The sequence below is a fragment of the Ochotona curzoniae genome, unplaced genomic scaffold (genome assembly GCF_017591425.1).
Source record: "Ochotona curzoniae isolate NIBS_2020 unplaced genomic scaffold, NIBS_Ocur_1.0 contig_21, whole genome shotgun sequence".
In the NCBI taxonomy this organism is placed as follows: domain Eukaryota; kingdom Metazoa; phylum Chordata; class Mammalia; order Lagomorpha; family Ochotonidae; genus Ochotona; species Ochotona curzoniae.
Window position 1 is genome coordinate 3,085,472 of NW_024465322.1, and position 22,090 is coordinate 3,107,561.

Genomic DNA, 22,090 nt, shown 5'->3' on the forward strand with positions numbered 1-22,090 from the left:
CACATGAGCCCTCCTTCCTTACTGATTTGCCATGGATCAGGGGTCTAGATCAGCAGGATCTGTTTAGTTGTATCTGTCTATTTGGTTACACATCCACAGCATACTATCTTAAAGTGGTAAATGCAACATAGATTTTTAATATTTTTAATATCTGTTATTTTAACAGAGAATGTTTCCCCTTCTTCAAAACTGCTTTGCTCCTCAGTGTGTGCTCTCAGTCAGCCTAAAGCCAAGCAAAAGGAGTTAGCATTATGAAACAAAAGGCCATGCTGAAAGACATGTCCTGCCTTTCACAGAAATTTCATCATTAAAAAGCTAGACCTGGGGTCAGAGTTATGGTTAGCACATAAAGCTATAACCTGGAACACCAGCAGCCCCGGTTGTTCCATTTCCAACCCCGGTCCCTAATCGTAGCCTAAGAAAAGCAGTGACTATTTCCCAAGTGCTGGGGAGACCGTGACGAAGCTCCTGGCTCGTGCTTTATTCCTAGCAGAGCACTGGCCGCTGGGGCCATCTGCACATCTGCCTGTCTTTATCCTCTCTTTCTGCAACTCTTTCAAATAAAGAAAGCTACAGGCTGAAAGTTTATGCTCTGTGTCCCCAAAATCTGTATGATGAGCGCCAAATACCTAGGGTGATGGGGTCCTGAGAGTGAAGCCCTCATAATGAGACTAATGTCCTACAAGGTGAAGAAAAAAGGAGAGAGCAGAGCTCATTCTCCTTGCTGAGTGTGCAAGGGAAGGAAAACAGCAAATAGGGAGAAGGTCTTGCCAAGAACCCAACCACGCCGGAAGCCCGACCTTAGACCTGAATGGTGAAAAATAAACGTTTTGTCGTTTAAATCAATGAGCTCATAGTAAGTACTCTATGATAACACAAGGTTTTTCGATAACTACCATGCATCAGATTGAGGAAGTTATCTTGCATGTCTAATTTCATAGGCTCTTACTGCTTTTACTGATGGGATTTGGTGATGGCTTGGATAGAACAGGGAGATGATACAGGAAGGATCTTTCTAAGTGACTCTCAGGTCTCTGGACTGGAGAATGAATGGATGGATGTGCCATTTGCCAAGATTTGAGTACAGTAAAGCACGAAAAGATTGTAAGGGAAGCTGGGGAATTTGGTCAAGGCTGAGGTACTGCTTCGTACTCCAATGAATGCCATCCCAGAGAACTTTGCGATTTCTTCACTGCAACATCCTACTCAGATCAGAAATGCGGCTAGTCCAAAAACAGACTACTTCAGAGCTTAGAGTTTTAAGACTTAGTGTAAGAAACTGAAAAAATATTTCATTAATATTTTTCGTATTTGCTGTATCAAGGTGACAACATTTTGATTTACTGGATTAAACAAAACACTGAAATTAAGTTTACCTTTTCAAGAGTTTTTAACAAGGCTATCAGAAAGTTGCACACTAAATTACATTCCTATTGGGTGTCTGGAAATGTAAGTTTGACATTCCTGAGCTGCAGCTTTGGGAATCATTGATCTTATAGCTGGAGTTCAGGCTAATGTGCACTTGAACCTAACTACAAAGTTTGTAAGTAGAAAACAAAGGCCAAACACATCTAGCATGAATCCAACTTAACAAAAGTCCACGTACTGACAACTTCTTGGGAACTTCTGTTTGCACAATAAGGGAAACAACCAAGACAAATACTGGGATTCTGTGTTCTGAGGAAGCCACATTATCGCTCACACGAAAAGGAAGAAAATAAACACAAGCTTTTCCATCTCTGTAAAATCGGTGCAGACATTGAGAGGAGCTTGACTGAGAACCCCACATATTCCGGTGCTGGAAACCAACCTGATGGAAGGGGTCGTCTCTATATTCTTTTTTCACACATGGATTAATCTGAGGGTTTTCCACATCTGTCTCACTGGTACAGGACGAACGGCACTCTGCACAGTGTAACAAGTCTTCCCACGACACATCTTCCGTTTCAGATTCTGGCCTTGCACTCTCAGAATCCTGTCTGGAACTTGAACAGCGAGAGCTGCAACTAGTACCCGATTTAGGGGCATCCTGAAATCAAGATATTCTTTGACATTAATACAATTTATGCACCCTTTCCGACTCTAAGGAGTCTATCAGCACCATACAGTTAGACTTTGTCTAGAACGTTAATTACACCGTCAAAGGACGGTGAAAGAGACAGCAAAACATTCAAGATACGTATTGACCGTAAGAACTGGAAAATGCCCTCACATCAAAATTCATTTCACTTCATATTTCAGTCCAGGAGTTATTCTGCATGCAAAGGTTGTGCCTATTTTTCCTTAAATCTTAACTGAAGGTCAGAATTCAAGCAAGCAGACACTAGGTCAAGTTCATACGATCAGCACAGTGGCTCTTAACCTATATGAACTGTTGTTTTTAATAAAGCTATGTTCTTATTTTCTTGGCCACAGATTTTTATCTATCTGTTATTCTGTCTCTCAAACAGGAGTTCAATAATTGACAGACAACCTAAAACAAAAACACAACTGACAACTCATGCTCCTGAGTTAGTTTATGGTATGGAGTGGAAAGTACAAGTAATTTCTAGTTTCTGAATCATGTACTTTAGGAAGAATTCCTAGGAATTCTTGATGTATAATATAGAGTATCATTTTGAATTTAAACAATCCTTATTGAAAAATGAATGGCTAATTGTTATAACCGACAGTGCCCAAAATTTAAGATCTGTTTTTAGCTCGGCAGAGTTTTCTATTTCTGCCTTTAATATTTGATATTGACCTGCTATGCGTGTCCCAGGCTATCACAGAGTTGAGTTTATCAATTATACCTATTAAATGTCACTCCTAATTGATCTCTACCTGATAGGCCTTCCCCCTCTGTCCAGAATCACTTTCATTCTGCTCACAAAATACGCCCAGAGCTTCTTGCTGCTCTCCTGGATACAGTTCAAATTCCTTCACCCAGCGTGCCTTCACTCGCACCACCTCTCAAGCTGCGTTCTCCTGTCCTCTGGTGACACCGGCTCTGCCCAGCCCCAAGCACAGCGCGCCCTTTGCCGGGTACTGTAACGTGTGCTCCTTTCTTCACCACTTATCCTGCTCTTTTGAAAGCCACCTAGCCAATCGCTTAGTATTGACGTTATCACGTTTCTATTCATTTAAACTATATATTTTACAGTGTTTTCAAGTATCCATGATGTATATTTTAATGAAATCTTCACAGTGCCAGCAACTGTCACTTAATCTACGAAAGACAGAAGCCAACACCATTTCCTTACCTTACCCTGAATGAGTAAGGGACACCAGCGCTAATTAATCTATTGGTTAGAATGAGGCAACATCACTCATTTAGTGTGGTGATAGTGTTTACGGGAGCAGGACTGTCTAGGAGAGGTAAAACAAAAAGGCAAAAACCATTCTGCTTTGTTTTATAAAAAGCACTCAATATATTTTAGACTCAGTAATGTTACTGAGAATACTTGATGCATTTTCTGTGTAACAATTTTTATTAGATGGCAAAATACAAAAAAAAAATATCACTGAGAGTCTTAGAAATGTTCATTCAAAACTTTAAATTAGTTTACTTATTGCGAAAGGCAGGGAGACAAAGAGGGTGCCAACAGCACACTCCATGTGCTAGTTCACTTCCCAATGATCCACAACAGTCAGACTCCAAAACCAGGGGCCCAGAATGCAGCGCGGGTATACACATGAGCAGCGGTGACTACTACCTGAGCCCTGTCGACTGTGCCCAGGAAACTGCTGTCTGGAGTTGGGGACAGAGCCAGGACAAGAATGCAGGCACTCCAGCACAGGAGGTAAGTGTGTCAGGCACCCCAACACAGGAGGTAAGTGTGTCAGGCACCCCAACACAGGAGGTAAGTGTGTCAGGCACCCCAACACAGGAGGTAAGTGTGTCAGGCACCCCAACACAGGAGGTAAGTGTGTCAGGCACCCCAACACAGGAGGTAAGTGTGCCAAGCAGCTTCGACTGCTGTGCCAAATGCCTGCCACTAATCTAAATTTTCTGATAAAGCTAGTTCGTTAACAAAACTTGCTAATCATATACAGAAACTAGTGTTAGGGTTCAGTGATTATTTAACTGAAATTAATAGGAGATTGCAGTGAAAAGAAAATATCTGTAATTTTCTATTTTGTCAAGTACTAGAATGTAGATCACATGTAAAATCTAAAAATCATTAAGGCTGATTATACTTCAAGCAGAATTTTACCTACAATTTTTAATAACAGCCATTTTGAATTCCACATAGAAATTGCTGAATAGGCCTCAAAATGGAAGATGTTAGAATTGCAGAAAATAGTTCGGATTAAGCCACATTTAATTCTGTTTGCTCGGCTTGTTTCAAATCGTTAGGGAGACAGCTAAAACTGAAAACATAATCGGATTTAAGAGACAGATTATTTATTCAAAGGCAACAAGCATTTATAATACAGATGCTTTATGCCAGGTACTTTGGCTCATCTTATTTAACCCTAACAATCTGATGTGGCTGATATTATCCCACCATACAGAAACAGAAACTTGGATTCACAGAATTTAGATAGCTTCCCCGCTAAAGTCACCTAAATAATCTGAGTTCAAGTCCATTGTTCGTCCCTTCATTATGTTTCCCGTAAGGTACTACCTTCATTAGAGCAAAATTTGAAAAATTCTTCAGGGATAAAGCAGGCCAAGAAAGAAACAAGTCTAACTCTTAAAAGAACCTGCCAGTTTCCCAGGGAACCTCCTGCATTCCAGATAACCAAGTAATTCCGCCACCATCTTCCCAACAGGAGACTGGAAGAAGTCAATCAGATATAGGAAGTAACAGAGAAAGAGGAGGGGGCAGTTGAGTTATGTGACAATATAAACTCCGAGTGACCTGAGCCCCTTTAAACAAAGCCAGTGCCAAACACTATGGCACGCTGGTGTGTGAGTGACTACCCCCCCATCGGAACATCGCAAGATTCCTCTGGAAAACGAGGCATCCCCAGAAATACTTGGCTTTGGATAGCATCTCTTGAGAGACTCAAAGCAAGGGCGGGATTCCTGACTTGTCACCCTACAGTAACTGCTACCTTCCTAAGCTACGCCTAAAGTGCAAGTCTCTCTATCACATCCAGAGGTTGGAAGATCATCTTGTGTGTTTCTTGAAACAGACAGGGGTCCAGAATTAGACAATTCTTCAGGAAGTCCTGATTTTTGGGGTGTGTGTGTGTGTGTGTTTCAAGTAATAAATGGCACAGCTGGGTACCAGGGTTGTCCCAAATGATTTTGTGTGTGACACATGTACCTTACTCTGAAAGAAAACAAAATCACCAGTGGTTTGAACACAGTACAATAATTTGTGTTATATGATAAAAAATGTAAAACAGCATTACAAATCTTCCATTTTAACTTCTTTTTAAGGGAAAGTTTTATTTTGCTTTTTAAAAACAATTTCCTTTAAAGCCTGACACACAAGTATCACTTTTTTTTTTTTTTGGAATGCCACGTAGCTTTTTAAATAACTTCTAGACTAATATCTTCATAGTTTAAAGAACCTGAGGACCTGAGGCCAGTGAATGGTACAGTAGCCTAGGCCATTGTTTATGAACCACATCAGAGTATTGGTACGAATCAGTTTCATTTCAGAATTAGCTTTCAGCCAGGGAAGACAACAGATGATGGCTCAAGGCCTTGGGGTCCCCGCAAGCCATGCACATGGAGTTCTTGGCTCCTGCCATCAGCCTGGCCCAGCCCTAGCTGCTGCAGCCATTGTGGGGAGTGAACCAGCAGATAGAAGATTCCTCCCTTCCTAACTCTCAAATCAATCAATAAATCTTAAAAAAAAAAAAAAAAGAACCCCCAAGACCACATTTTGATGTAGTCTTTTATATCATTAAATAGGACTTAAAACAACCATTGTCCAACACACACTACCAACCTCACTTAGGAGGGAACCTCAAAGATGTTTATTCAAAAGCTAAGACTAATAAAATGATGTTTTGCTCTTCAAGAATCTCAATAACTCGAAATCCAACTACAAACCAAGAAGAGCAAAGCTCCCAAGGAGAAGAGAGTGCCTCTGGGCCCAGTGGTTCGTCCTGCAGGACAGGGGCCACGCGGGCCTCCAGCCGCCTCGGCAGTTTCACAAGCTTGCTGGCTTGAGGAATGGGGGACGGCACATCAGACGCTGTGGGTGAAGGCACAACGAGGAGCCTCTCTGGTGCCAGCGTCTGTCTCATGGCAGATGCTGAGAACAGAAACAACCACAACCACCAGAAAGCTTAACCAGCACTTGAACCACAGAGAAGTGGTCTGAAGAACAAGCAACTCTTCTACTATTTTAGCACAGCGTTCCCTGGATTTTTTTTTCACAAGTTTACCCTAAAACCATCAAGCAAAAAGAACACAGTTCAAAAAAGAAAAGGCAACGTTTACCAGGAAGTGTTATAGGTAGCCATTCACTTCCTTGGAATCAGATAGAAAATTCTGTGTTCTTAGTACACAACCTGAAAATACAATGCAAATTCTTCCCCTATTTAAATAGTGTGTCAAGCTCAAGAGATTTAACAAAGCTGGAAAAGGGTTTTAAGGGAAAAAATTAATCATGAATTGTAGAATCAGATACTAAAAAGGGGAGTTTTACAGTACAGAGAACGTAAGAACTGGTGAACTTAAGAACCACTAGGGATGCCATCTAAGAGAGTAACTCTGCCTTCATGAAGAAGTGAAAAAGCCTTTCCACTTGCAGAGAAGGAGTTGGCAGATGGTCCATGTAGGATGGTATTCTTCAAAAGGAAACAACACGCTGTGTGGTTTGGGAATGCAGAGAACGAGTGCACATGTGTGGCTAGGCATCGATACGCACTTTGTACACAACTACTACCGTGCAACAGTCAATCACAAACACTGCTCACGTGGCTGCAGCTACGCTGTACAATGCTAACACAGGGGACGAACACACAGGTCTGCAAGGGCAGCGTGTACCTCGTGGGGGTGGTGCTTCTTATAGTGCTGGGACTTCCTGTTCCGAAGAATGCTCTCCGGAGCCCTGTCTGCCGGACGGCGAGAGGCGTAGCCTGTCTCAGGTCCTTCCTCACTGGATTCTTCGTCCCACACATTGGTTACCATTCTTTGGGTATCCTACGTTAGAACACAAAGAGAAGTGTACAGAGTATTTCTGACTGGGTTTTTAGCTTTAAAAACTGGGAGAAAATCGAGTTACACAGACATGCACTTTCAAAATATCTTCAAAGATTTCCAGTTACTTCATTGGCGCTGCTCGATCTTTGTGCAAATGACTTAAGTTAGTGACCATACTTCCAAAAGTCATTCAATAACATTTGTCAGATATTACCATAAAATTTCTATGCATGAAGGCATCTACAAAGAGCCTACACAATCAAGAAATATAAAACAGTATAAAAGCAGAATATAGGCCATTTAAAATACGTTGAAAGAACTAAAAGTTGTTTCTGCTTTTTTTTTTAAAAGATTTATCTTTTATTTATTGGAAAGTCTTTAACTTGATCATGTTTTCTTTTGCCATAACAGCTTTTTAAAAACTAACCACAAAAAAGCAGCAAAAAAAAAAAAAAGAAAAAAAAAACAAAATATACTACATTAGGGTTTGTTACAATAAACCTGGAGTGTCTGTAATTATCACTTGGAAAATAAACAAGTAACTGCTATCATTTGATCTGATTTTTTCAGATTAAATGTGCTGACAGTAATGGTAATACATATAGGACCAACCAGCCATTTCCTTAGAACACTGGGTGGGAGACAGGTTCAAGTTCACCTTAATTCAAATTCTCAAATAGTCACGGTAACAAGGAAAGAAAAATCAAGGGTTCACAGGTACCATCAACTTTAAGGCGCTTGAGACAGCAGAGAAAATGAGGCCATCAACGAATTCAGAAACTTGTCAAATTACACTGGCAATCAAGTTTCATTGTAAAAATTATCTAAATTTCCACTTCATCACTGGTGTTTGTACAGGCTCAGAGAATTCAAGAAAAGAATTCAAAGATAACTACAATTCCCTTTTCCTTAAATATTTTATTTACTGTAAAGAATAAAGAGGGATAGGCAGAAACAGATCTTCCATGGCCTGGTTCACAGACGACCGTCATGTGGGGCTAGGTTAAAGCCCGGGGCCGGGAGCTTCTTCCAGGTCACCCAGTTGGGCAGCAGGGACCCACACACTTGAGTCCTCTGCTGCTGCTTTCCCCGGCCACATTCAGGGAGCTGGACTGGAAGTGGAGTAGCTGGGACTTGAACCAGCACCCACATGGGATGTCAGTGCTAACAGGCAGAGGCTTTACCTGCTACCCACAATGCTGGCTTGACTTCACCTTAGCGGACGTAAAATCACAGAAGCAAACTGCTTATAAATCACACCTACTTTGCTGGCAACAGTCCTCAGGGTGGCTGTGGGCCAGGCTGTCTCATCTGGTCCAACTGTTTCACATGGAAGTCCATGGTTTTGCGCTCCGTCTTCACTGTTCTTAGCAGTTTTCTTCCCATCAAGAGAGACATAGCCATTGTCCGTCTCAGTTGATTTATCAATTGAATTCTTGGCTTTCTTTGACCTAAGTATAAAAAGCGGAAGCCTGTTATGTTAGTTCCTTCTTACGGAGTCACTGATAGAAATTATGATCCGTTAATAATTCCCTGAAGTAAAATTTTAATGGTTGCTTTTATTTTTACAACAAATAATTTACCAAAGCCCCAAAGAGAAGGACACCAACGAAATTACAGAACTGAGTCTGGGACTCCTAATACTAACTGTGCATCCATATGCTGCAAAGTACAGCCAAAATGAGACAGTTAAAAATGGTGTGTTTAACTAAAAACATGTGAGTGTACAGCAGTCACAAAGGGAGCCAGCCACTATCATCCCAGTGACTGGTGCCCACGGTGACAGCCATGCCACAGCCCAAGAGAACAAAAGGGAAGTCTACATCTTCTTTTAATAGAAAAACACACCAAACTTCCAAAGGCATCAACCTACTAGTTCTAGGAGACATTCTTAACTTTGTGAACGACCAAAACAACTAAATGATTCATCTCCAAGCAAAAGGTATTCACTACGATAATTGCTACTGCTTTGAGAAATGTTCAAGAGATTGACTCTGGGGCTTGGCACAATGGCTCAATGGCTAAATCCTCACTCTGCAAATGCTGGGATCTCATATGGGTGCCGCTTCGTGTCCCAGCTGCTTCATTGCCCATCCAGTTTCTGGCTTGTGGCCTGGGAAAGCAGTAGAGAATGGCCTGAGTACTTTGAACCTTGCATCCACATGGGAGACCCGAAAGAAGCTCCTGTTTCCTGGTTTCGGATCAGTACAGCTCTAGCTATTACAGTCACATAGGGAGTGATCCAGAAGATGCAAGATCTTTCCGTAAATTTGATCTGCCTTTCCAATAAAAACAAATAAATCTTTAAAAATCAAAAGAAGAGAGAAATGGACTGTGAGGGTAGCTGTTTGGTATAATGGCTGAGCTGTTGCTTGGTATCACTGTCTCACCACAGAGCCTGTGTCTGAATCCAGCTCTATTCCAAGTCTAGCTCCCTGCTAATACACATGGCAGGGATGGCAGTGGTTAATGGCTTGCTAGCTGGATCCCTGACACCCACAGAGGAAACAGATCGAGTTCCTGGCTCCCAGCGTCCACCTGGTCTACCTCCGGCCATTGTGGATATCTGGTGTCTCTGTGAATCTCCTACTCCCTGTAAAACTGCCTTTCAAGTAAAAATAAATAAATCTTTTTTTTTTTTAAAGAAAGTAAGACTTCAGAAAACAAAGATCTAACTCAAGTTAAAAACTAGTACGTGATCTGAACAGTCAGGGTTTCAACGTAATCTATGCCATATTACTGCAAACTATTCCAATTGTTGAAAATTTTTCCCAAAATTACAATGAGAATATGTCCAGGATATAACTGCTTAGTTGTATAATGTGTGATAAACTTTATCATGAGAGCACAATCATATAAGAATCAAATACTGATATTAAGGAGTTCATAGGAATTAACTGACTGAAAATAGTTATTTGTAGTATCCCTTTTCTTATTACTCGAGCATCTTTCATTAGCTGCATTGAAAATTCTAATCATAGCCTTTTCAAGCTAAAATTTTATTACGTGTATATATACATGAATGAATAACAATCCTCAAATGTTCTGAGTTAAATATATTTCATCAAATGTCATAAATCTGGTTTAAGTTATTTTTGAAGTCTAATATTATATTTCAATAATATTAGATAATATTATTGAATATTATAGAATAATATTATATTTCAAGTCTAATATTATATATTCTGGAAATCTTCACTAATGCTAAAATCTATATAAAAAAAGTTTCTCATGCAAAAGAATTTTGTGATACATTATACATTCTATTCATTTGAAAAACAATCCTAGTACTCCTTATTTCGGGTAATTTTGGATATCTGAGTAAGGCATTAGAAGAAAACTTTTATACAATTTACATAAAATATTCATTAAGACAGCTTTGACCTATAAAACTGAGAAAAACTAATTACCAGAAAATAGCTCTAGATAAATATAAAATGAGAATCAAGAAATCGTAAGGAAATATACCTTGCTGGTGTATATTCATTCTATCGATACATTTACATATAATACAAAGTAAACATTATGATCTCTGTGTTTTCATTCCCTAGCCTTACAGTTTATCAAAACAAAATTCCCAGGGAGGCTTATCATATGCAAACTCCTTAGCACTCAATACCTGACACGGAAGAGCCAGAAAAGCGATAGCGCGTCCTAATGTCATAGAAAGCCTTGAATCAATACAAACCCTGATAAGAAGAAGGCAGCGTGCCAGAGGTCCCTGAAGACGGTGCCCACACTGGGAGGGGCACCTGGGCCGTGGTTCTGCACCGCTCCCTCCTGGGTGTTATCCGTAGTACTGGACCCATCTCCTTCCCGGTGCACTTCCAAATGGGCTGCTTTCCTTAACTTCCTTTGTAAGAAGACATTAAGAGTAGAAGGGCAGCTTTAGAATGACGACCACCACTTTCTCGGTATTTCAGTCCAAAGTTTGGAAGATTTAAACCCAGAAATGTCATTGCACAAATTTAGATTTACTGAGTAAAACGTATCCAAATATCACGGAGTTTATTCAAGAGCGGTTTCTCTAAGTGCTAAGGTGTTGTTCCCTGCTCATTTCGACAGGTCAGTGGACATAAGCCAGCAGGGCTCACTCACACGGGACACATGTACACCGCTTCATTTGCAGATGAAGAACAAAGAAATTTTAGACTGGAAAGGATCATAAACTAACGAATCAGCAATGCCACTGCTGTGGACACTGATATCAGAAATCAGGCAGGCTTACATTTTAATCCCTTAAAACTACAAGTCTCCTAATCTTGCAATAACATTCTGAAGTGGAACTGCTCCAACAGACTTAAAAAACAAAAACCTCCATTACACGCCATTACAATGAGTGGCAAGCGAAACCTGCTTATGTGTTCTTAAACAAAAGGAAATATTAATCAAGTTCAAACAGCATTTAACAGAGTTGAGCTGAATTTTTTTCTTGGTTCTTAGTTTTGCTAACGCATCTTAAAAACGTAAGATTTCCGAAGTAGCAGGCATTATTAGCAATTCCAACTAACATAAGCAGATTCATTAAAAAGTTCATGGAAAATACCTACTCTGAAAAATTACATGTGTAGGCCTAATACAATGGTGCAACACATTAACTCATCGCCTTCAACACCGGCATCCCATAAGGGCGCCGGTTCAAGACCCAGCTGCTGCAATTCCAATGGAGCTTCCTGATAATGACCCCTGAGAAAACAGCAGAAGATGGCTCAAGTGTGTGGGTCCCTGCTCCCATGTGGGAAACCTGGAAGAAGCTCCTGGCTCCCACGTAGCCCAGGCCTAGCTACCGTGGGCACTAGGACAGTGAACCAGAAGCTTGGATGAGAAGATGGAATTCTCTTTCTGTAACTCCACCTTTTATAAACAAATCTTTAAAAAAAAAAACAAAACAAACAAACAAAAAAACTGGTAAAGCAATAGCTCCACTGGCTAAATCCTTTACCTCCAAGTGCTGAAATTCCACGTGGGTGCTGGTTTATGCACTGGAAGACCCACTTCCCATCCAGCTCCCTGATTATGGCCTAGGAAAGCACTAGAGGATACCCCAAATCCTTGGGTGCCTGCACCCACATGGGAGACCTGGAAGATGCTGCTGGCTTCAGATCAGCTCAGTTCTGGCCATTTTGGCCACTTGGAGAGTGAACCAGGGGATGGAAGTTCTTGTAAATCCATCTTTTCAGTAAGTATAGATATTTTTTAAAAACAGAAGAAAAAAAACACAGAATGCGTAGATTTCAAATTATTTTTGCACCATTTTCCATGGACTTTTTGAAGTCCCTGTATTAACATTGGGCGACTATAAACAAGTACGTGGTCTCAAAATAGCCTTGAAGTGAAGCAGCTGTAATGGTTTCCAAAGCCTTAAGTGCTTTATTTGAAAGAAAATTTGCACGACAACACCCGATGACACTAAGGGTTTGATTGCTATCAAATCAACCCTGGATTCCAATTACAGGGATCTGCCCCAGATGCCTGTTCAGCACAATACCTCCTCCTCTTCCCGCCCGTGCCGAGTGGAGGCTTGGGGGTCCTTGTGGAAACAATCTGGCAGTGCACCGTTCCCAGGAGCAGCATCAGCCATACCGGCCCAATGACTTCGGTCAGAGGGATGCTATGTGGGCTAGAAGCGGAACAGAATAATACTATTGCAGCAACTACAAAAAGGGAAAGAAAACACATTTAATTACAGAGGTCCAATAGTCACTTCTTCAAAACTTTTATTCTTAACGTTACACTTTGCCAGCTTATTAATTTTTTTTTTCTAAATTTAAGTGAATTTAAAATGTTACTCCACCCAAGCTCCTTTGGGCTATTTGCCCGGATTAGCTATGGTAATTAGTAATGCCGTCTTGGAATAGGATCACAGTGAAGATACTCTCTAAAATACACACCCCAACATTGCTAGGACAAGTAGATGTGCATGGATCTAAAGCGTGCTTCTGGGTAAGACACACACAAGCCAAGGAACCACAATAACCTGAAGTACGTTCTTTCCCAGGATTGAGTATCAATGCCTGAAAAAGAACATTCTCCCAGACTGTCCAACTGAAGACTGTGGAAATAGGACATTGCCAGGGGTCACCTATGAAAACGACAGGCAAGGCACGCAGAGTCACCAGCACTGACAGTGGAGACATCATCGGAGCCCCTCAATGCATGAGTTCAGGGTAAACAGGACTTAATTTTCTTTTGGAACAAGTATAAAATTTGATTAGGAAACTTCTGGCCATTTTGTGAAGTATAGATCACCTTGATGTAATTCAATGTGAACAGATACAACCTGATGTATTCAAAGTTAAGATGACATATAATGCACATAATTTAACAAAATAGATTCAATGTTTAACAAAATATTTTAACTCAAAACGCTTAATTGTAGGCACAAAATACTACATAAAATAAACTCAAGTGTGTATGGAAACTACTGGAAGTACTATTATACTGAATTTCATGCATTTTCAGAATCACAAGAAAAAAGTCGAAATAAAAGAAAGCCTAAAAACATATACGTTCATCTCAGCATTAATGATAATAGAAAAAAAGGCCAACAGCTAAATACCCAATGTTGATACTGAATGAAATACTTCTTAGTAACTTAAAGTTATAAAGACTTGATACCTGTTACATTAAACAAAAAGTATACAACTACATACATAATAATCTTAACTAGATATGTTATCAAAGCAAAGAGTATGGGTAGTTATTTTTCTTTAGCTTTTTCTACAACTTTCATCCACAAACATGCATACCTTTAATAAGAAAAACAATAGTTATAAAATTAACACACTCCACTCCTAGTGTCTTTATAAGAAGATGTACCTTGGCTTGGCAGAAAGAACCTTGTCTAAATAAGACTGCCATTTTTATTATACTCTCCTATACTTAAAAGATAGTTTTAAGAGTCTGCTGACAAATACAATTAAATAACTACTTAGGATCATATTCATGTTTTTTTTAAAGTATCATTAGAAAGAACAGAAGGGCAACAACTAAACTAAACTAATTTCTTTGCTAGTGTCATAGAATTATTTCTTCCTTAGTCTTCAGATATTCTAAAGTAATATATATGGGGGCGATTTAAACCTTCACAGAAAAATGTATATTTACGAGGAAAAAAAAAAGCATGTATTTTAGAAGTTTTTGGTATCAAAATAACTTTATCTTTAAAAAAAAAAAAAGTTATTTGGGATAGAAACTTGCTAGTTCATCCTTCCACACCGGGGGATGGGCTGCTGGCAGCTGGGAACTCAGCAGACAGAGAGGGCTGCCTGGGTGGGGGGCCATCCCCGCTGCCTGCCAAGGTCAGCTTCACCCGTGGGCGCCCTTGTCCAGGAGCTTTCTGCAGTCCTCTTGTGGTCAGGCTGTGAGCTGCTGCTGTGACTGTACCCTCAAAAGCCGCTGTGTTGGGAGGCAGGGTGTGGCTCAATCCTGGGCCCCTGCAGCACCTGCAGTGAGGAGTGGCTCTGTGCCTGCAGGACTTTAGCGTCCCAGGCCTTACAAGTATCACAATAGCCCCTTAACAATCCCCTGGAGGGGAAAGCACTTAAAGGGCGAATAGGATAGAGACCTTTAACACAGCACCATTTGGCTCACACTAAGTGAAAAACACATTCAAAAAAAAAAAAAAAAAGCTGAAGCAGGAAAAATAAATTTGAATAGGATATACAAAAAAGTGTGAGGGTGTGTACTTCGGAGACATTTTCTAATTTTTAAAAAAGCCTCCTGATTTTTTTTATTTCTAAGCCACTCACAGATTCCAATCTTTATAAAATTACACTGGGAAGCAACTGCTCTGTTTTCTCAAACATGTCTAAGAATCAAACCAGCCTGATGCCTGCCTGTACTCACACTCGGCTGCAGCTAGTACGCGCGTAATGCCTCAATCACCCTACACACACGACATCTTGACAGTTAAAAAAGCAAGCTTCATTTTCACTGCTTCATTATACCTTGCAGGAGATAAAGGACAAGAAGCCAGAAAAAGATGACCTTTGATGTCACTTGTAACCACCACCGGAAGAAAAAGGGGAAAAATACGACTCGAACAATTCCCTTTCTTGTGAGGGAGGTCCAGGGACTTTCCGGCTTCGCTTTAGCAAATGCAGATCCTGAAACGGTAAAACAAAGCGAGAGAGCACATCCATTATCTTTTCATTCCCTCGGAGAGGAAACAAAACTCAGTGTTAGAAAAACACTGAGTGTATTCTCTACTACGCGCTGAGTGCGAAAAAGCCAAGCTAGGATAGCAAACATTTAAAATATATATATATTCTTCAGGCCATAGGGAAAAGAGTAGCAATTAAAATAGAATTTCTCCCAGACGTTTTACAAATATATGCCAACACACAAGTAGCTGCAGCTAGAAACTACAAATGATCATTTTAACTTTTAGGACCAACCGAAGTTTACGAAGCCAATGTGAGCGGATTCTCTGTGTGTGTATTTCCTGGAATGCTTTTGGCGGAGAGAAAGGCCACTCAATGGTATTGAAAAGCGTCCATTCTTTTTCATCTTATTCTTGCCTTCAGTTGAGCTCTCACTGCATTTATTTATTTCTAATGTAGCCTACTTTTGATTGTTTTTTAAGGTCAACATCTCCTAATATAAAATATCTACTTTCCCAAGACTTACCTCTTACAAGATCGACATCTATGAGGTCTGGCTTCACGTGGGCTGTTTTCTTTGGTTTATTCCTTAATCCCTATAATACATGAAAAGTAGTGTTAGGACAGAAATCCAGGATCTCAAAAACGATCAATTTCTAAACACTCCAAGCGAAATCTATTCTACTGATAAAAGTGTAATCTATTATACGATTGCTACAAATGGAACATAATTCTAGTATTGAAATACATTTCATTGCTTTCTAAAAGGATACACAGGGCTGTATTTAACAGGTGTGGCTTGTTTACCACTAACAGCAAAATCTAACAAGAATATTATGACCCCGTTCTTCTGGGTGTGTGGCCTGAGAAGATCTAGGAGGTTTGCATGGAACCCAGATTGGCCTTAAGACTGTTCTGAGGCTGGGGTGGGGGCAGAGTGGTCCCGAAAGCCTTCAAGTGGGGACCAGCATTTTGTTGTATCAGGTTGAGCTGCCAGCTCTGAGACCAGCAACCTGTATGAGAGCTGCTGGTTTGGGTCCTGGCTGCTACACTTGTGATCCATCTCCCTGCTAAGGTTACCTGGGAAAGCAGTAGAAGGCGGCTCAAGGACTTGGGCACCTGCACCTAGAAGGGGGACCTAGCTGGAGTTCTTTATCCCTAGCTTCCACCTGGTCCAGCTCCAGCCATTGTAGTTATTTTTGGGGTGAACCAGTGATTGAAATTTCTTTCTTTCTCTCTATAACTCTCCCTTTTAAACACAAAGCAACACATCATAGAGTGGAGAAGCAGACAAGGAGGCAGGCTTCCTGCAGCTGCCAACGGGTGGGAATGGTACCACTGAGCCAGAGGAAGATTAGATTCAAGGCGACCACTCTGCCCTCCGCCCGCTGCTAACCACCAACCCGACCACATCTCAGAACCTGGATGCCACAGCAGGGGAAAGGAGCAGCTCACACGAACTGAGTTCATTTAAACTTGAAATTATTGAACGTAAACTGAGATTAAGTTGTACTGAGTGAGGGTTGGAACGGAGGTCAAAATTAGTGAAGACAGCAGAAAACTAAGTAACTTTTTGTTACTTAAGAGCAACATGTTAACAATGAAGAGGTGAAGCTAAACGCTTCAGAAACCAAGTGCTGAGAAATGATACATATTCCGGTCATTTCCATCACGCAAGCAGCTATGCCCTAAAACATCCTTTCTTTAATGCTGATCCAAGTTGATCATGATTTCCAACCCTGAAGCAAAAATCATATCAGAAAATGCTCGGAAATAAATCCAAGAGGACAATATCTGAGAGATCAGAATTAACAGAGATATTTAAATTTTCAAAAAATGTACCCTAAAACCATGATGGTCTTCAACCATGGAGTTCTTCAAAAAAATATAGCCATCTGAATTTGCAAACTACCCCCATAGAGAAAAGCAGAATAAAAGAAAAAGAAAGGGTCAGGGCTAACAGTAAGGCAACCACACTTCAGTTGGTTCTCACAGCCTGATATTATACTTGCAAATTTACTAACTCACTAAAATGTCCTTGTAGCCCAAAGTCAGCCCATCTCTCAATGCTTGTTCTTAATTGCAGACTTGTGCAGCATGGGAAAAAAAAAAAAAAGCCCCCAAACAAGTTCCCAAGCAAAGTGCTGAGCCGAAGGAGGCACTCTGCCTTCTCTTCTCAGCTCTCGTTACCGGAAACAAGTGTCCTTGCCATGCTCTGTTTAGTGCCACGTTTTTTCATCTCCTGCTGGCAACTTTTTTGTTTAACATGGCCCCCAAGCAAAGTGTCACCTACTTTCCTAATTGCAACAAGGCTGTTATGAGCCTTATGGAGAAAATGTATGGTAGTAGGCAATCCCCATTGAGACACCAGTTCCAGTGCTTGTTAGCCAGAAGTTCAGTACGAATGAGTCAACACACGTATTAAACAAAGCATCTTTCCACAGAAGCATACGTAAAACTAGGGTACGTGCTGATTGGCTGATCAAAGGGTTGTAACCAAAAGGTTACAGGAATCCAACTGTATTTCTAACAGCAATGGTTCAGTATTTGCTAACTGCGTGTTTATACTTTATATGACCTAGCTATGGCAAATATGAAGAATTAATTGTTATACGCACTGTACTTCTCAGCTCAATGCTATTGTGGTGTGTCAGACTGACTACAAATTATTTACATTACTTTGCAAATTACAAAGGTGATTGCAACAAAACTTTAAATAAAACTTATTAAGCCAGTGTTTTGATTTTGTATGAAGTTCATTACAACAGTTAACTTTTGTTATTGTTAATAAATGAAAATAGAACATACTTCAGTTTATTTGCGTTATACTTATTGAAAAATCTGAAATAACCTTATTGCCAATGTTCTCTCATTTGAAGCTTAATTTCCCTAAAACTGTTAACAGCTGAGTCTTGCAGTTATGTTGTCTTGATTTATAACTGATCTTTAGCCAAAAGGCTGAGAAGTAACTGTTACCTTGATTGATGTAACTATGTTGTTTCCAAGATGCTCTTTCTACTTGAACTTCTTTATACTTATTTTATTTTCTATCTAAAACATTTATTTCAACATACTTATTTCACGGGGCTTGTGCTCTGGCATAACAGAGTCCTTGTTCATGCATCTGGAAATGCAAATGAGAATGGTGCAAGTCATTGGGAGCCAGTGACCCACCTAGGGGACACAGAAGAAGCTCCTGGCTCGGACAAGCCCAGCCATGGCAGTTGAGGCCATTCGAGCAGAAGAAAGATCTTTCTGTGTGATTCAGTCAGGGTCCTTCCTTCCTTTACTCATGTCTTTCCTAGGCTTATCACCTGTCTTCTACAGAGCCAGTTCATGAGCCACTTGCTGTGGGAACTCTTTTCCCAGCTTTACAGGGCATGCCCCTGCATTCACACACACACACACACACCTTTCCATTAAATTTATCTCATTTGTAACTAGGCATCCCACCTACAAAAAGAAGACTAATCTATGGCACCTTTCTGTCTCCATCCTACAGTTAACACATAGTACAACCTTGCTAAGTTGTATTAACCCATCAGAAACACTTTAAAGAATAAAAGAGAAAAATAGTGAAGAATTTAGCTCTTTATTATGGATAAGCTGTCTCCATATTGAGAGTTTTTTTTTAGACAGTGCAAGTCACTTGCTTTTTGATCTACTGTAAACTTTCTGTATGAAATTGAAAATGTCAAATAACTAAAATAGCATTCTCGGGGCACAGATGAAATTTAGCTCGTGCAGGAACACACTGATTAGTATCTATGCAAATGAGAAACATATCTTATTACCATCCAAGTGTGTGGAGAGCAAGATATTTAGTTTAAAAATAGTCTTCATGCTAGGAAGGTAGCCTATGAAACTCTTTTACCAGCTAAAATTTTGGCAACAAAATGCCTACTACAAAAAAAAATTTCCTTTCATGAATTGCTTTCTGCTCCTAAATGCTTTCTAAAAAATAATCAACTTTGCAGCGACTCTTCGTGTGTCCCGGTCATTCTGTTAGTAGCACCAACAAAGCAGATCTCAAGTCAGTAGAGCAGCGTGTGCACAGAGCCACTCAGGTGGGCACAGTCCTGGAACACTTACCAGCTTAATAAACTGTACAGATCAAGGAGAGCATCAAAAGGGAGGGAAGGCAACTAGAAGTACAAGGTGACAAGTGAAAGGGGAAAGAAGCTGACAAGAAACAATCATTAGAAATTCAACTTTTAAATAGATGCTAACACACACACACACAAATCTTAACACATGTCACTGTCATCAGGACAGTCCTTCTTAAAAATACAGGCAGAATTAAAGATGGAAAGATACTAAGGATATTGACAAAATGTGATTAACAATCCGTAAGCAAAAATGAAACAGACATATTACCTTGATCTCTCGCTGTTCAACAGATTTTTCCCATATTTGTTGATCATATGCTCCAATCTATGGGAAATAAAAGGACAGTACTATATTAAATAAGCATTGCTGGCAACCACCACTGCTTGTAAGTCAAGCAGCTAGGTGCTTGTTCAGCAAGACCAAACAGACGTCCGTCCCAGGCTTCCGGGATCTGCGTATACTGTATCATGCTGGCTCCCAGGTCAGTTTCAGGACAGCAGTATCATCGCCATGTTGAAGGCTGTTAAAAATGCAGATTCTCAGGGCCCGTAGTGTTACCGAATCAGAAATACAAGAGTGAGCCCAAAACCTGCTTTAAAATCCTTTTACACGATTTTCACCTTTGAAAGCCATTACCCTGTGGAATGCAACGCTGACATAGTCTAAATCCTGTAAGTAATTATAGAGACGGAATACTAAATATTCTCTCGAATGAAAAATTCATAACTGTAAAGAATAACTGGCACTTCAATTACGATTTAGATGGGAAAATAAAGCTGTGCAACAACTGAAGACGCAGAAAAGTAATTACGAAGCAGAATTCCTCACAGCCTCTTTGCCTATTACTGTTTGTGTGCTGGGAAGTTTTCTAAATTACACCTTTATCCAGGCAGGATGAACATTCCACTCATTAAATTCTGTGTCCTAGTTCTTTGCTTATGTAGTTCCCTCTGTGTCTAGTTCCCACTTAATTGTCTATATCTAATTAAAATACACAGTGCATCAATGATCTAAGATTATGATTGAAAATTTTTACTACTTGCATTTAGTGAAAATTACAATCATATGAAAATATTTTTAAATGCTTCAGATAATTATATTAAGCAAATAAAGTCAAGGACCATATTGTAAGAAACTCTGTAATTCTGATATACATTGTGTAGTTAATGGTGTTATGCATGCTAGGAGTGTTAAGTTCATTCTTGGGTGCCTGTGATAAGCAACTTAAAAATTAAAGGCTGATTTACAGAGGGAAGGGAAATGGAGAGAGAGAGAGAGAGAAAGAAAAAAAAAGAGAGAGAGAGAAGCCTTCCATTGTCTGGGTTAGTTCCCAAACGCACACAACATTTGGAGCTGAGCTGAGCCGATCCGAAGCCAGGAGCCCAGAGCCTCCTCAGGTCTCCCCTGTGGGTGCAGGGGTTCAAGGACTCACCCTCTGTAGCTTTCCCAGGACACAGCAGGGAGCTGGACTGGAATTGGAGCAGCCAGGACAAGAACCTGTACCCACACAGGATGCCAAGGCTGGCAGGCAGCATCTCAACAGTTGAACTATTGTGCCAGCCCCAATTCTATTTTCAAATTTACTTTCATTTGGGAAAATACAGTCACAGCTCTAGTTCCAATTCCACATTGCTGCTAGTGGAGGAGCTAGAGGCTCACTTCCGGGATACCAGCAACACCCTGGCCCAGGGCTGGCTGTTGTGACCACCAGCAACACCCTGGCCCAGGGCTGGCTGTTGTGGCCACTTGAGGTCCCTGAGGGCACTTTCTCTCTCCCTGTGTATTTCTGCCTCCCAATTAAATAAAATGCATACAGATAGATAGATATAGATACAGATATAGATATAATGCATAAGTATCACTTTAGATTTTTAGAAGATACTTGGAAGGCAACACAAAAACCATTGTTAGTGATTAACCCTGAGAAGTTGGATGCCAACAACACTTTTCCCTGTTTTACACTCAGTGCTCTGCTAACACTCTTCACCCCCACCACGGATACGTATTACTTTCACCATCCGGGATCCTAATCCAGAGGAATCCAAGTGTTTCACAGCATGGTCCTATTGTGGCCATCTATGTCCTCCTGCCGTCATTGTGACTTTGTATGTTCTACAGGTTGAAATAAACACTACGGGGGAGGGAAAGAAGAGACCAGGAGAGGGACGGCAGGAGGAAAGACCGCAGGACTGACAGGTAAAGATGACCTTTATGGGGGGTGGAGGGGAATGGGAGGACAGCGCAGAGGTATAGTGCGCTAAAGCCCCTCCTGCAGTACCAGCAGCCCATACAGACAGTTTCGTGTCCCAGTTACTCCATTGCGGATCGAGCTCCCTGCTTGCGACCTGGGAAAGCAGCAGAGAAGGGCCCAACACCCTGGCCCCTGAACCCACACGGGAGACCAGGAAAAAGTTCCCGGCTTTGGATCGATCCATCTGCATCTGTTGCTGCCATTTGGGAAATGAACTAGTGAACTAGTGGATGGAGAATCTCTCTCTCTCCCCTCTCTTGGTAAAGTCTGCCTCTTCAATAAAAATAAATCTTTTTTTAAAAAAGAGCATACCTTCATGTAGGTATCTGGTAACATATTTGCACCAAGAGGAAAAAAAGATAATAAGGAATATGATCGTATCAGAATTCCAGACAGACGAAGCAAAGGGAGACGATTGTGACACAGGAACTGAGGAGAGCTATCTTGGAAAAAGCCATTTGCAAAGCTGCTCACAGGCGATCCAATTACCCCTTTGGTCGCCACGTTCAGAGTGGCAGAAGCTCAGGTGTC

The 22,090-nt window shown here is 40.7% G+C and overlaps 1 protein-coding gene across 2 annotated transcripts in view; it reads right to left on the reverse strand.

The window, feature by feature from the left end:
- The window catches only part of PHTF2 (putative homeodomain transcription factor 2), an 83,004-nt gene that overhangs the window by 16,428 nt on the left and 44,486 nt on the right, over positions 1–22,090 (reverse strand). Inside the window, exons 3-11 of one of the 2 annotated variants that reach the window (XM_040971153.1) lie at positions 19,576–19,632; positions 19,291–19,302; positions 15,725–15,794; positions 15,043–15,201; positions 12,582–12,747; positions 10,782–10,946; positions 8,358–8,544; positions 6,938–7,093; positions 1,811–2,029 (exon numbers count right to left, since the gene is read on the reverse strand). In XM_040971153.1, coding sequence (XP_040827087.1) covers positions 1,811–2,029; positions 6,938–7,093; positions 8,358–8,544; positions 10,782–10,946; positions 12,582–12,747; positions 15,043–15,201; positions 15,725–15,794; positions 19,291–19,302; positions 19,576–19,632 — 1,191 coding nt within the window. The remainder of the gene's footprint in view (positions 1–1,810; positions 2,030–6,937; positions 7,094–8,357; positions 8,545–10,781; positions 10,947–12,581; positions 12,748–15,042; positions 15,202–15,724; positions 15,795–19,290; positions 19,303–19,575; positions 19,633–22,090) is intronic. The other variant, XM_040971161.1, reaches the window with a different exon arrangement.